The sequence below is a fragment of the Meriones unguiculatus genome, chromosome 11 (genome assembly GCF_030254825.1).
Source record: "Meriones unguiculatus strain TT.TT164.6M chromosome 11, Bangor_MerUng_6.1, whole genome shotgun sequence".
Lineage (NCBI taxonomy): Eukaryota > Metazoa > Chordata > Mammalia > Rodentia > Muridae > Meriones > Meriones unguiculatus.
Genome location: NC_083359.1, coordinates 56389988 through 56405791, shown reverse-complemented (window position 1 = coordinate 56405791; position 15804 = coordinate 56389988). Strand labels below are relative to the sequence as shown.

At 40.0% G+C, this 15804-nt stretch overlaps 1 protein-coding gene across 5 annotated transcripts in view; it reads left to right on the top strand.

Moving 5' to 3' along the window:
- Ppp1r12b (protein phosphatase 1 regulatory subunit 12B) overlaps positions 1 to 15804 on the top strand; it is a 216560-nt gene that overhangs the window by 108897 nt on the left and 91859 nt on the right. For 4 of the 5 annotated variants that reach the window (XM_060364341.1, XM_060364340.1, XM_060364339.1 and 1 more), the window contains one exon: positions 13181 to 13271. In XM_060364341.1, the coding sequence (XP_060220324.1) occupies positions 13181 to 13271 (91 nt within the window). Of the gene's footprint in view, positions 1 to 9378; positions 9519 to 13180; positions 13272 to 15804 lie in introns of those variants that run through there. The other variant, XM_060364344.1, reaches the window with a different exon arrangement.

The window sequence follows — 15804 nt, the reverse complement described above, 5'->3', positions numbered from 1 at the left end:
CTCTTTACCTGCAGTGATGTCCAGTCTGCAAAATATGCTAGGACAATGGTGGCACAAAGCTTGTGGGAGAATAACCAATCAATAACTGATTTGACTTAAGGCCCTCACTCCACAAGGTGAAACCTACACCAGACACTGTTTGGGTAACCAAGAACCTGAGACTAGATAGTGCAGAGACCTAGGGTAAAATCAAATAAGCATACTAAAATCTGTACACCTAAAGAAGCTAAGTAAGAAGGAGGTCCCTGGGTAAGATGATCAATCTTCAACTCAGAAAGACAAATGGGATAGACATTGGAAGAAGGAAAAAACAGGAAACAGGACAGGAGCCTACTACAGAGGGCCTCTTAAAGACTACCCACGAGTATGTAAAAGCAGATGCTGAGTCTCATAACCAAACCTTGGGCAGAGTGCAGGGAATCTTATGAAAGAAGGGGGAGATAGTAAGACCAGGAGAGGACAGGAGCTTCACAAGGAGCATCAGAACCAAAAAATCTGGGCACAGGGTTCTTTTCTGAGACTGATATTCTAACCAGGGATCATTCATGGATATAACCTATCCCTTTTCAGATGTAACACATGGCAGCTCAGTATCCAAGTGGTTACCCTACTAAAGAGAACAACGACTGTCTCTGACATGAACTCAGTGGCTGGCTCTTTGATCACCTCTCCCTGAGGAACATTGACAGTCCACAGAGGAGGACAATGCAGCCAGTCCTGATGAGAGCTGATAAGCTAGGGTCAGAGGGAAGGAGAGGGGGACCTCCCCTATCAGTAGACTTGGAGAGGGGCATGGGAGGAGATGAGGGAGAGAGGGTGGGATTGGAAGGGAATGAGGGAGGGGGCTACAGCTGGGATACAAAATAAATAATTACTTGATTATTTCATTTAGATCATCTTCATATATGTATATACTTTAGGAAGTTTCTACTGTATTAGGTTTCCATACTACCACTCAAATGCCCCTTAATATTAGCTGCCTCTCCCTGTATTCTTTCCCACAACTTTCTCTCCCTTCTCTCTCACCACTTAATCCTCATATTACAGCCCTCTTCCCTATATCTATTCTGTTTCTCTTTTCTAATGAGATCATTCTGTTCCCTCTAGTTCAGTGGTTCCTAACATGAGGGTCATGAAACTTTGTGGGGGGTCAAACAACTCTTTCACAGGGGTTGCCTAAGATCAACAGAAAACAGATATTTATGTAGCATAAAAGTAGCAAAATTACAGTTGTGAAATAGCAACAAAAATAATTTATGGTTGGGAGGTCACTACAACATAAGGAGCTGTATTATAAAGGGTCATGGCATTAAGGACGGTTGAGCACCACTTCTCTAGTCTCTTACTCTATATCTCTGTGGTTCTGTAGATTGTTGCATGGTTATCATTGACTTCACAGCTGATATTCACCTATACAGAAATGCATGCTGTAATTGTCTGAGTCTGGGATAGCTCACTCAGAGTGATATTTTTCCTAGTTCTAGTCATTTGCCTGAAAATTTGATGATGTCATTTTTCCAGCAGCCAAGTAATAATTTATTTTGTAATTGTGCCACATTTTTTAAAATCCATTCTTCTGTTAAGGGACATCTAGGTTGTTTCCAATTTCTGGCTGTTATGTTCTTGGTTGAGCAAGTATGTTTGTGGTAAGATGAAGCTTCCCAAAGGTATCGGACGGGTCTGATGCTCTTTGGGTGGATGACACCTAAATGAACATCAGTACAAAGTCCCAATTTATTTCTAATATCAGAGATCAGACCTCTACTCTTGCCTGATGCGTCTAAAACAAAAAGGGGGAACTGTAGAGAGCTGCGGAATGCTATGCCTTAAAGATGGAGCTGGTTTCCGCCTTCCACCTTCCCGATGGTGAGTGCTCTCTGTCACGAACAATTCCACATTTGGCTAAGGCTGAGGATCTGGCTTGCTTCCATGTATGTGGACCTATCTGCATTGCCCACGTGGCACGCCTGGGTTGGCTACCCAGAGGCTATTTAAGCTGTGGGCTGGCTTTCCCCAGGGTCAGATGATTGTTCAAGGTTCCTGAATAAACTGCATTGAAAAAAAAAAAAAGATGAAGCTTCCCTGTTTCATGAAGTCCCATTTGTATATTGTTGATCATAGTGCCTGCACTAATGATGTTCTGTTCAAATGGTCTTTTTCCTGTGACAATGAGTGCCCCTTCATTTTAAATACTGTTGCTGACTACTTTGCTCCCCAGCTCCAGGCTGAAGCCAGAATTCTCTCCACAGTGTTCTTGTCTATCACAGGTCTTAGGACTGATTTAACCAGTTAAATGGTAATCTGTTGTGTTTTGTCCCAGCATTGTGAACTTGAGACATTGTTTTTTACTGGGTTTTTTTCATATCACAGAGCCTAATAAATAGAAGTTAGATCAACGTTCTTTTGAATAAAATTGTAGGAATCTCCAATGCCCTTAAGGTGGCAGTAGAGGAATGTCTGTATGTTGACATACAGGGATGTATGATCCCAAAGAAGTCTAGTTTGTGTTTGGATCAGATGAACACATCTCCCATATTCCATTTTAAGTGTTTTAATATAGGAACTACAGATAGGTTCTAGCACACAAAAGCCCTTATGGATTTCCTGGTACTTCTTCAGAGGACAGCAACAGCTACAGAGTAAAAGCTCTCTGGGTTGCAAGCATACTTTACCTTTCAACATAGCAGTTGATATCTTCACAGGCAAGCTTTGTAACCTTTCTACTCTGGGTTTCTCCACTGGCTGACTAGTGGGGTAGGAGAATACATAGAGAGTATTAAATTCTAAAGCTATGGGACCCTAAGTTTTCAGTGACTGCCTAGTGAACATCCATGTGCTTGCGCTGTGCTCAGAACTATAGGTACAGCTGGAAAGGAATGTGCCACACTTTGTACTCTCAGTGTTGACAATCTCTAATATACTCATTATCTCCTTCAGCTCAGCATTGTGCACAGGCAAATATATTAGGATTGGGGGGGGGAAAAGATGAATGATATAGGGATAGTATAGCTAGAATGGGCTCTTTGGAGGTAGAATTTGGGTCAGCTTTTATATATTTGAAAGGCTTATGTAGACTAAAATAATTAATGATTGATTTTGAAAGTTTATTATATGCCCAGACCCCCTGTTTACCCATAAAGAACTTTTGAGTAATCATAATTAGTAATGAAAAAAACAATAATTTAAAACCAGGTCTTTAGGATTCCTGTGCCATTCTTTGACTTCAACAGCACCACACAAAAGCATATAAGAGGTTACCCTTAGCTGGACTATTCAATACCACAAGCTTGACAATATGAGCATGATAGTTAGATCTCCTAATATCTTTAAAGGGACCATAATACATTGAGGAAATGAGTATTAGGGAGCTGTCATTTCTGAAAACACAGCAAGTGAAAACTGTCTATCTTCTTTCAAATCTGATGGGAAATGAAGGGTTTCTGAGAATCAAAAAAAGAACTTGCATTGTACAGCATTGGGTGAGGATGCTCGCTGTAAGAATTTTATCTTTGCAGAGTTCTGGAGCATTGGGTAAGATAGTTCTGTTTAAGTATTTACAAATAGGGCTTAGCTGACAGCAATTACCTGGATGATTGTTCTTGTTTCTTCTTTAAATAACACTCTTTCTTCCTCAGAGTCTTGGATAACTCTGGGCCGTATGTTACCTACCTCATTGATTTCACTTCTTCTTAGGAAATCTCAGTCTTCTAACCTGAGGTGGTTGGGACAGAGAGTGTGATTCACAGTCCCCATGCACACTGGTGTTGAAAGTGGCCCACTGACTATTGACATGTAAATAAAATGTAGTGATGCTTCAAGGATCCTCCAGGAACCAAATTCAATTATAATGAAGCCAGCAGTGTTTAAAACAACTATTGGCACACACAATTCATAAATAATGGGAAGTTGCTCTTGGATAGAAATGTGCTCTGTACAGATGTGATTTGTCCTTGGCAGGTGTACTTCTTTCTCATCTTAGGACTTTACTTTTGGCCCTGCACTGTGCTTTGTTGTTATCAATCTTACCCCTTTTGGCTGCTTGTTGGTCTTGAAAAAGCCCTCTAATTTCACTTTATCTACTTCCTAGCTTCTCACTTACTCTACAGCCTACTAAAATAGAAATTCTACCCCCTTTGCCAGCCCAATGACATTGCTCTGGCAGAGGCCAGGTCCTTAATGATTGGATTCCAAGGTCTCTTCATTTTTCACTCTCAGCACTACTCTCAGTTCACTACTGTTTTTAAAAATTGTCCTGTCATAACCTCAGGTACCATTCTTTCCTGGCTCCTCTTTGTCATTCTCAAGTTCCTTCTCTGTGTCTTTTCAGTTCCTGTTTCTTGTGTAATATGCAAGCATCTTTCCTTCTCTTCCCAGGCTTCTGTGTCTTTAACAGATCTACCTTAGTTGCTTCAGCTGTAAATTCGAGCCCTGTCCTGGAGCTCTTGGTGCTCTCCATAATGTGTTTAAAGGGCTTCAACTTACTCTGTAGACACTACAGAAGTGATTATTTGTGGCCATTATTTCCCTTCCCCTTAGCCCATCACCTTTATTTCTTCATTTTTCTCAAGTATCATAATAGATGTTTATTTCTTTTAGGGTTCTCAAGTCCCTCTTAAGAAAAGGAGAGACAAACCAGAGTAAACCATTCTTCTCTCTGGCCCTTAAAACAGAGGTCTCTTCGTGTGTGTGTGTGTGTGTGTGTGTGTGTGTGTGTGTGTGTGTGTTTAAATGCTGTCCCACATATGTGCTGCCAAATTGAGAAGTTCAGATATCAGACTAGAAGAATTTGCTGATAGAGTACCAAAGCAAACACTTGCCAAAAGCCTTCTCCTTCTTTATTTACATTCCCTTCTTTATTTACTTGCAGGTCCTCGTTTTGTTTGTTTTTGTTTTTGTTTTCCTTAAGGCTCCTTCCATTTCTATCTGGGGATGCAGCCTAATGGTAGAGTAACTGCTTGGCATGTACAAGGCCCTGAGTTTGATCCCTCTACAGCCAAACCCAAAAACCCTTACATTCTCCCCTCTCCTCCATCTGTAGTGCTCTGCTAACTCCAGCCCTGCCATTGGGCCTGTGGCTTTCTTGTCCCCTCCTTTCCCCATTCCCCAAGGCTCTGCTCTGCAGATCTGAACAGCTCACTGACTCGTGCTCAAATCTGAGACTGTGCCCCATGAAATGCCCCCCCCTTTCCAGGAAGGCTCTCATTCCTTAGATCCTGATCATTGCTCTTCTGTGGTGTTTCTCTCCTTAGCCCCTCAAAGAATTTCCATTTTTCTCTCTCGAAGAATCTTTGGCATTTTGGTCTTAAATACAGTTATCACTGTGTATATCTCTCCATACGATTCTGCTTAAGATCAGGCCTTCTTCGTTTTTATATATAGTATCCAAGATATACAAAACAAAAGATGGGGAAATTACCAAATGAGCGAAGGAAAAAAAAAGAATGAATGCATCAACACACTACCAACTAAACTGGTAAATTACCAAATTAATAGGAAATTATACGTGAGGCACATAACTGTAATAACCCAGATTTCATGTTTCACACAGAGTCTTCAGTTGACTAATTGTTTGAAGTTCCCAACAGAATAGGCATGATGTTTTCTGCTAATGCTGTAATGACAAAGAAAGCCCACATTCTAAGGAGGGGTGGTTAGCATTGGATGGATGAAAGTAAGGGACTTAAGCTCATTGCTGATGTCTACAGTGTGGAACAGTGGGCATTTGGCAGTTGTTAGAGAACACCTATGCTTCCCATGTGATTAAAGCTTTAAATGTAGAACACTCTGTTGTGTATGTTGGGTCTCAAGCCTGAGGCAGAGTACTAACTGAGGTGCCTATTAATATATCAAAATGGACTCTGGCTGCCAGTCTCCTTCAGTCCCTGCCTCTTACAGAGTCCTCCTGGTTGGCATACTATGACCCTACCCTAAACTCTCCTGGACAACCCTCGGTTGGGCTGCCCTTCCCCCACTGTTCTTCTCTATGTAACCTCAGCCATTTTGGCTACCAGCCCTTTTGGCCTCTTAGCCTTTTGGCCACTGCTCTTGGTTCCTGCTCTCCAAGCCTCTTGACTCCTGGCTCTCTCCTGTCCCCTCCTTTTCTCCTCACATGGCCCTGTCCAGTTCACTGGTCATGTTCACTCTTCTCTTCCAGACGTCTCTGCCTGCGCTCTCCCTTATATCTATAGTAAAAACCTTAAGCCCTTAGGAATAGTTAATGTTCTGCTTTTATTTTTTTCATTCAGTGTATACTTTACTACTCAAAGTAGTCTTTAGTTGATTAAAGTTCAGCTCTTTCTTTTTTCCAGACAGTCTCACTTAGCACTTGTGACATTTGCAATAAGACACTTGCCTCAGTCCTCTCCTGTACACCCAGTGCTGAGATTCAGGTGTGAGCAACCACATCTGGTTTAATGATAATTTTTTCAAATGTGAAATCTTTTAACTATTAGCTTATAAAAGATTCCACAATGAGCATATTTTAATAAAACAGTGCATATTATCAGCACTAGCAAGACCATTGCTAACATCCATACATAACCTATATATGTTTAAGTCATGGTATATGTGATTTTTTTTCTTGTAAACATTATTAAACATTTTAAGCATCCAACCTGTCTATCCTTTGACAAGATCATATCTCAACATCTTGCTCTATTTGCCCCAGTTCTTTTAAAACAAATACACTAAGAATGCAATTTAAGTACTTGTAAATCTCTCTTCTCTGGCATCCCCTGACTCCCACACCCAGTTCTAAATTTGGTATTTGTCATTCTCAAACTTGTATTACTTCATCTCCTTTCATACATACACATGTTTTTGTATTTTTTTATAAGTTGAATCATTTCTGACATTCTGAAACTTTCTGTTTTCTCTCAGTGTTGTTTTTCTACTTTAAATGTTTAGTTTAGTTCATTGCATGATTATACAATGACCCACTGTTTTCTATGCTAATGGATATTAAAGCACTCTCTCTTTCTGTCATAGTACTAATGATACAGCTGCTGTGTGTACTCTTGTTCATATTTTCTTGTATAAATATGCAAGTTTCTCATGGGTCTTTTCAAATGGAAATTATGAGTCTAAAGGGTGAGGTCATATTTCTCTTTTATTTGCAACTGGGTTATATTTGAAATATTATTTTGCTTTTCCTTTTTTTTTTCTATCAAAGAAAGATAAAGCAGCTTTTCCTTGTTTTAAACTTCAATTTTCTTGCTACTAGTGAAATACTTTCTCTTTGTTTATAGGCTTTTCTACTTTCCTGTTTCTTTAATTTTCTTGAAAATATATTTTTGGTGATTTGATGTCATTGTTTTGTTGTTAGTGTATATCTTTTTTTAAAGTTTAGGTGTTTTCTGTTGTATATCTGTAATACTTTTTACTTTATCTTATAATGTTTATGTAATACTCTATAATTTGTCAGCCTTCCTATTAAGATTTGAGTTATTTCTGTGCATATATGTTGACTTTCTTATTTTAAACAGCATGACAATTATGGTGCCCTGCTCTATTCTGCATTCGGTGATAAATGTTGGGGACAGTTGGTCAGGTCTCCATGGTATAGCCTGTGGGTACACAGTAGAGCAGCATGCACTGGCCTTGTTGGCACATGAATCTGTCATTCTTGGCATAAATAACACCTGCTGTGACCAATGAACTAATTGTAAAGTGACCTACATAAGTAAAGCACTGTCATTTGTGAAAGTGGCTTTGGCTTTGAACACTGGCATGTTTTTTATTGAGCAAATGTTCAGGAGGAGAACTCAAGATTATACACTACTGACTGAAGCTAGGTCACAAACAATGGTTGCATTGGCTATACAGAAAAAGAATGTTCTCTGAGCCGTAGTTTGGTGCTACAGTCCTTGGAGACTAGAATAAGGTGTCCGCAGAGTTTCTCTGTGAACAGCCTGATAGTAAACACATCAGACTTTGTAGGTCATGCCATTACTTTTGTGTCTGCTCACTGTCTGCAGTTCAGCATGGCAGCAGTGGGTGCATAGCTTCGACCTTCATGCTCATCAACAACTGCTTGTGCGCTGTAGGGGACATGTAACTTAAAGATTTTTTGGTCCTTTACTCTAAGAACATGTTGTACTCAGGCGCTGAAGAATTCCACACTGTTGGAATCTAAGGATCTTCCTGATCCTTAGATAGCTTCTCAACCTGAACAGTGCTTACAGTTTTCCAGGCTTAACCCCTTTAGGGCCAGATAATTCTACCTTTCCCATGGAAAGGACATGCAAAGTTGTCCCTGATAGTACCAGTCTAGCTTTGGAAATGTCCCCTTCCTTTGTGTTCTCTCTGTATCTGTCTCTCTCTTTTTTTCATTTTGGTTACTGGGGCGATTGTGTGGCTTCCTTGCTTGAATTTCAGCTCTGATGTCAGTGGTGGATTAGTGTTCACAATGGTGCATAATCCTCTAAATGCAGTTATATATAACCATGAAATCAGGTCATACCTTAACACATAGAATTTCCTAGCGTGCTTGTTAATTATTGTCAGTTTGACACAAACCTATACATTCGTGGAAAAAAAGGAACCTCAGTTGAGATAGACTGATAGATATGTCTGTGGGGTATTTTCCTGATTGCTAAATGATTGAGGGGGGCCTATCCTACAGAAGACAATGCCACCCCAGGGCAGGTGGCCCTGTGTTACATAAGAAAGGTAGATGACTGAGAGCCTGGGAGCAAGCCAGTAAACACTTTCTTTTGCAGTTCAGCTTTAGTTACTGCTTTCAGATCTTAACTTCCTGCCTTGGCTTCCCTGGATGGTAGACTCTAACTGTGACCTGTAACTTTCTCCCTGAAGTTGCTTCTGGCCAGCGTTTGATCACAGCAGCAGAAAGCACTCTTAGATGTAGAAATCTGCCTGATCCTTAGATAGCTTTTCAACCTGAGCAGTGCTCACAGTTTTCCTATGTCCAGGCTTGACCCCTTTATACAGCATTGAAATTTGTCTTTACATTCCTGTCATGTGTTCTTTTTTATCTGTCTCTTTTGCTCTTGGTATGTGCCAGCTGGCTGGGCCTGAGCCACCAGCGAAGCAGTATTTACAGCTCACTTGGGTGGATGCCGCAGCTAGGGTAGCCCAAGGGCAGATGAAATGACATCCAGAATGGGAATGCTGCACCTTTCTGCTCTGTCTTCTTTCACATAAGGAAGAATTCCTCTTCCTTCTGTCAAATGACAAAGAGTATTGATTGGTTTGGCACAGTATATAAAATATGCATCTAATGGAATGGTATTTTGGGAACTATTAGCAGCACTGGCTTGCTGAGGCCCAAGATTTTACCCTCCTCCCCTTCCTTTTCCTTCTTCCTAGTAGCAGTTCTTAGCAAATTACAAGCTCTGCCTCTGGCTTGCTGGGTAGCAGTAGCAGCGCAAGCTTTCTCTAGTTTCCAAGGGAGACGGGTGCTGAGACTGCAGTGTTTCCCAGCAGCCGCTTACCTTTCTTGCTGTTCATCTCCATGCATGTCTTGACCTTCATTCTGCTATGCAGGCCTGCACAAGAAGGTAACAGTATTTTCATAGAGTTCTCCGTGTTGAGGGGGGGAAAGGGAAAGCAGGGTGGTAGGGGTAAAGGTATGTGGAGACAGCAGAGTATAAATGCTGGAATTAGAAACGTGTCTCTGAGGTACTCTGGTCTATGAACACCTTCCTGTGTGCTGTACTCATAAATACCCTGAAGGTGGGAGCCCTGGCACCAACTCATAAAACTTAAAATTACTGCATATAAAAACATAAGGTTATAGTAATGTTGCCTGTGAGAAGCACAGAAGAAATATGAAAACTTAGAGAAGAAAATGCAATCAATTGCTTTCAAACATTCTGTCTTCATGAATTCTATTAAGTATGTGTTGTACACATTTAAGGAGAGAGCTGAGATTCTGCCTCTTCAGCATATACCCAGAACTCCAGTGTCACAGTCAGTATTCTTGTGTTGCTGTTTAAATTTAATGACAAATGAAGTTAAAAATAATGTCCTCTGTTACAGTAGCCACATTTAAAATGTTCAGTAGCCACATGTGGTTACTGGCTTCTATATTAGACTGTATATTGGACATTTCTATTTTTATACAAATCTCCATTGAAGGAACTAAAGAAAGTAATCCAAACAATATGGGAAACACAGTACAATTAATGTCCTTTATCATAAGTCCTGAATCTCTGGATTCAACCAACTCCGGTTGAAAATATTCAGGGAAAAAAAATACATCTGTATTTAGCATGTGCAGACAATGGCCTCTTGCCATTCCTTAGCTAATGTAATATAACAACCAGTTTCATAGTGTTTACATTGTATTGAACAATGGAAGTAAGTTAGAGATGATTTAAAGAAAATGTATAAAATATCTGCAAATACTATTTGATTTTATATGAGACTTAAATGCTCATGGTTTTGGGGGCGGGGTCCTGGAACCAAGACCCCTGGAGTATTTTGAGATGACTGTGTTTGGCCAGAGTACACACAAGAAGACGAAAAGGCCTTTTGTCCACAATCAGCACAAATATGGGTTCACTATGGTTAAAGCTGACAGAAGTCTTGAAAAACACTTGGCCTACTTCTTATTTTGTGACTGAAAAAACTATGGTCCTAGTTGAAGATTTGATTTTTGTGGTTTGTTCACAGCAGCCTTATAGCATGTCGATGGCAACTTCTGTAAATGGAAAAACCACCCTCTGCCATCAGACTGTTCGGTAATGCCGACTCTAGTGAGATAACAGAGGAAGCCAGGAGAAGGCCAGAGCACATCACAGTCTACTCATTCCTGCTCCTTGTAGATTTGAGGAAAATAAGCCTTGCTGCATAAATCCATAAAATGTCATGATGCTTTGTGAAAGAAACAAATGTTTTCATTGTTTCATTCAAGTAAAGAAAGTTCTGGATGCAGGGGAGCATCATAATAATGTCTTTTGGTGAATGACCTTGTGATCTTGGCTATTTTGATGCTCCCTTGGGCTTTGATTGACTCATCTGCAACATAGGGATAATTTTTTCATCTCTATCCTGAATCTTAGAACCAAATCAAAATTTGAAGTCTTTTAGGCATTGGTCTGCTGAAAATAACTGTTAAGCTGGGCAGTAGTGGTTCATGCCAGCACTCAGGAAGCAGAGGCAGGTGGATCTCTGAGTCAGAGGTCATTCTGGTCTACAGAATGAGCTCTAGGACAGCCAGGGCTACACAGAGAAACCCTGTCTCAAAACAAAAACAACAAGAAAGAAAGGAAGGAAGGAAAAGAAAAAAAGAAAGAAAGAAAATTACTGCTATAGAAATTAGGCTTTCTTATAAGGATTTCATGAAAAGTTGTATACCACCAATAAGAAAAGAGAAAATTCCATGAAAAACAGAATATTTGTTTTCAAAACAAAATATAAATAAGCCTATTACAGAATTTGAGAATTTTGTTTAAAACTTTCCTCCAAAGAACACCAACTCAGGTAACTTTTATTGGTGAATTTTCTAAATTATGTAACCCAAATCATACATGCATTATTAGAAAAAATAGATCAGCAGAGAATACTTCCCAATGTACACAACCTTAACTCACAAAACTGGCCAGTAGAAGAGAAAATCAGAGGCCACATTCCTTTTCGACTGTGAGTGTAGAAATCTTAAAGTACTAACACATCTTGGGGTTGGGGCCATGGCTGAGCTGGTAAGATGTTTGCCTTGTGAGCATAAGGACTTGGGTTTGGATACCAGCACAAACTGGAGTATATCGACACAGCTGTAGCCCAGCACTGGGGTGGAAAGATGAGCCAACAAACTGAGGTACAGAATGATTAAGGAAGCGCTTGACATTGACCCTGGCTTCCACACACAACTAGGAATGCACACATATCTACACATTTATATCTTGAGCTGAATGTGTGGCTCAGTGATGGAGTACTTGAGTAGCATGCACACACAGTCACAAAAGCAAAAATAAACTATAAAACACAAAACCTGGGGCATTTTGTTTGAAACTTACAGAATTTTAAATAGAAATCATTATGGTGTTGCCATGCAAGCTTGAGGACTTGAGTTCAGATCCCCAGCACTCACATGAAAAACCAAGTTGACACACAACTAGAATCTCATCACTGGGAACACAGGGAAATGGTCTTGCCAGGTCTTACTGGCCAGGCAGTCTAGCCAAATCAGTGAGTTCCAGTTTTAGTGAAAGACTACTTTTCAAAAAATAATATAGATGGGCTAGGGAGATAAGTCAGTCACTGAGTAAGAGTGTTTGCCACCCAAGTGTAACTGATCTCAACCTGTGAAAAAGCTGGATGTATAGCATGCTCAGCTGTAACCCAGGTGGTTGTGAGGGGACTAGGTGGTGGGGACAGGAGAAGCTTCCGGACTAACTAGCCTGTCTTCTGCAGTGGTACGGTGAGCCTGTCTAAAATAAGGTAAAGATAAGGAATGATGCTCAAGGTTGTCTCTCACCTCCACAATACGCTATGGTATATGTGTACAGTGATATCTGCACTCCAGCATTTATACACATTAATGTGCAAATGTACACACATAAATGAGAGTGATGAAGACACTTGATATCAACCTTTAATCTCCTTGTGAGCATGTGGACACATGCATCAGTGCATGCAAAACTTAGCCTGATTCCTATGAGAACAGGAAGTTTTAGTTTAGTTTAACTTTAGGTGGTGCCTAAAGAAAATTTACAGCCAGCATCCGCTCTAACAGTTAAGTGCCAAGAGCAGGAGCAGAGCAGAGACACTAGCTATTACTGCCTCTCGCCCAGTCAGAACAGTAGTATAAGGGGAAAAAAAATAAGAAGGAAGGAAGGAAGGAAGGAAGGAAGGAAGGAAGGAAGGAAGGAAGGAAGGAAGGAAGGAAGGGGGGAGGGGGAGGGAGGGAAGGAAAGAAGAAAGAAAAGAAAGAAAGAAAGAAAGAAAGAAAGAAAGAAAGAAAGAAAGAAAGAAAGAAAGAAAGGAAACGAGAGAAGAAACAAAGTTCAGTTTCCTCTTTACAGACGGCACACTTTTGTGTGAGTGGTAGCACATTTACAAATATTTTGAATGCTACTGAAGGCGCATCACTTTCTGGCCATTTTAACCTTTAACATTTCTTTTCAGCATGTGGGAATCCCTCCAGTATGTGGAGCATCTTCTCATTCCTCCAGCATATGCAGCAACGGTATTATGCTGTTACCTCCTTCCTCCACAGGTCTTATCTGACTCCTGTACGGGATGAGGAGGCAGAGTCTTTACGGAAAGCACGCTCCAGACAAGCTCGGCAGACGCGAAGATCTACTCAAGTAAGCATGACACCCCGACCCCCAGTGTTCTTTCTGCCTTTTAGTGGAAACATATTAAAAATACTAATTGAATGCTTTTATTCCAGCCACTTCTTTATAGTCGTCACCACATTAAGGGGATACTATGCAGAATCAAATAAGTTCATGGCTGTCAATGCTCACTCTCATCTCTAGGCTCAACATTCATCATTCTAGCTTTGCTTAAGAACTTTAAGAAGCCTGTAGCCCTTCACACACGGAGAATCTCTAAGGAAACTTATAGCAGTTTAAAACATTAAACATAGAGTTTCTATTTGACTTGGCACACAAAGGCTATTGTTAGATAATACATGAAAATATATTTTCACATAAAAGCTTGTATAGAGAATTATATAACAGTAATTAGTCAAAATAGCCAAAAAGTTGAACCAACCAGTAATAAACTCCATAATAAACAATTCTGAGCATTATTAGTATATGTCCATTAATTAGTGAATGAACAAAATATGCCACATCCATATAGTGAAATACTATTTGGAATTAAAGAGTAATGTTACAAGGACTGGAAAGATGCAAAGGATCAGAGTTAAGTTCCCAGCACTCATGTCAGCTGGCTCACTATTGCCTGTATCTTCAGCTCCAGGGGATCCAGCAGCCTTGTCTGGCCTCTCTTAAGCATGTGCATACATATGTACAAACTCACACACAGACATACATAAATAAAAAAAATTAAAAATTAAAGTGGTGTTGCAACATGGATGAACTTTGAGAAAACATTCCAAGTGAAGCAACCCAGGCACAAAGAGCACATTTGTTATGAGTCCATTATGTGGTGTATCCAAAATGGTGCATCCAAAAAAAAAAAAAAAATACAGAAAGTTGATTAATGCTTGGGGTGCAGGAAGAAGAATGGGAAGAGACTTGCTAGTGGGTGTGGTGTCTTTTGGGGGTGATGAAAATGCCCTGAAAGTAGATGGTACTGATAGTTGAAAAGCTCAGAGTATTCTAGAAACAATCAGGTCATATACATTAAAAGAATTTTATGATATATGAGTTATATTTTAGTTACAGAAAACTTCTTTTGTGGGAGCCATGAAAGCAGTTTTAGGAAGAATGTGATGGGGCACACACTGTTTTGCAGAGGTAGGAGTGGTAGGTAGGGATGTTTGCCAAGCCAGGAACCAGAAAATTAGTTGGGAAGCTGTTCATAGTAGTTCTAGGTAAAAATGGTGAGGGCAGGACCTCAGGTGGTGATGGCCATGAGTATGGAGGAAAAGCTGTGAGTGTGGTATTGAAGGAAGCTGAGAAAGCCTGTAGAGCAGAATGGAAAGGAACATCTGAAGAAATTAAAAGAAAACCAGAAAACAGCAGTCACATTTGAAATGAACAAGAAATAGGTATGTAGCATGAAGGAAGTGTTCAAGGGTCTTATATAGGTGGTGCAGAAGCAAAGAAGGAAAGTCAGTGTCTGGGGAAAAGGACATTATACATAGCAACAAAAAGATTGCTTGTCTTCCCTGCCTCCCAGAGTAGGCCCGTATTCTGCATTCACTCTTGTTGGCTGAGTGTGTGCCTGTTCTTCCCATAGGATCCATCCTCCATGAAGCTCATGACTGTTTTTCATTTTTCTCCTATTCTAGTCAGTATACATAGGAAACTCACCCATTTGTTCATTTGTAAGTTTATAGTTCAGCGTTATTAGGTAATTCCCACCTCACTGTCCATCTCCAGAATGTTCTTTAAATTTCCAAACTGAAACTCTGTATTCATTAAGCTGTTACCCTATGTAAAAAACAATATTCCATTTCTCTCTATGACTGACTGCTTTATGAATCTCTTATAAATGAAATCATATACCATTTGCCTCACCTATTTGGCATATTTCATGTAACGCAACATAATGCTAGGGTTCAATTCATGTTGTCCATGTGATATTTTGTTTTTTTAGATCTGTATGTTTATGCCATAATTTATCATTCACCTTGTAGTGGGCACATGGCAACCATAATAAGCCACTGTGCAAATGGCTGTCCACAAGTCTCCAAACCCTGCTTTTAGTCCCTTGAGGATACATGTAGAAATATGTGCTGGCTTCCGTGATAATCCTATTTTTAATACTGAGGAGTTGCTGTACTAATCTCATGGTAGCTGCCCTGATTTCTACTCCTGTCAGTGTCCTCTTTTCTCCAGATCTTTCTCAGTATTTGTTTTGAAGTTTGGGGACTTTTACTGTAATACCCACTTTAGTGAATGTGAAGTAGAAGACTGACTATGATTTTTTTAACATTTTACTTTTTTATGGGGAATGGCACACACAAGGAGGTCAGAAGACAACTGTGGGAGTCAGTTCTCTCCTCCTACCATGTGGGTCTCACATGTCGATCTCAGGTCCTCAGGCTTCACAGCATGTGCCTTTACCTACTGGACCGTATTAATATCTCACAGATTATATTTCTATCATCTTTTTCCTCAGTGTACAGTGGAAAAATCAGAATATTGCATATAAATATATAACTGACTATATCAGTGAGTAAGAAATAATAGTGGGGAAATA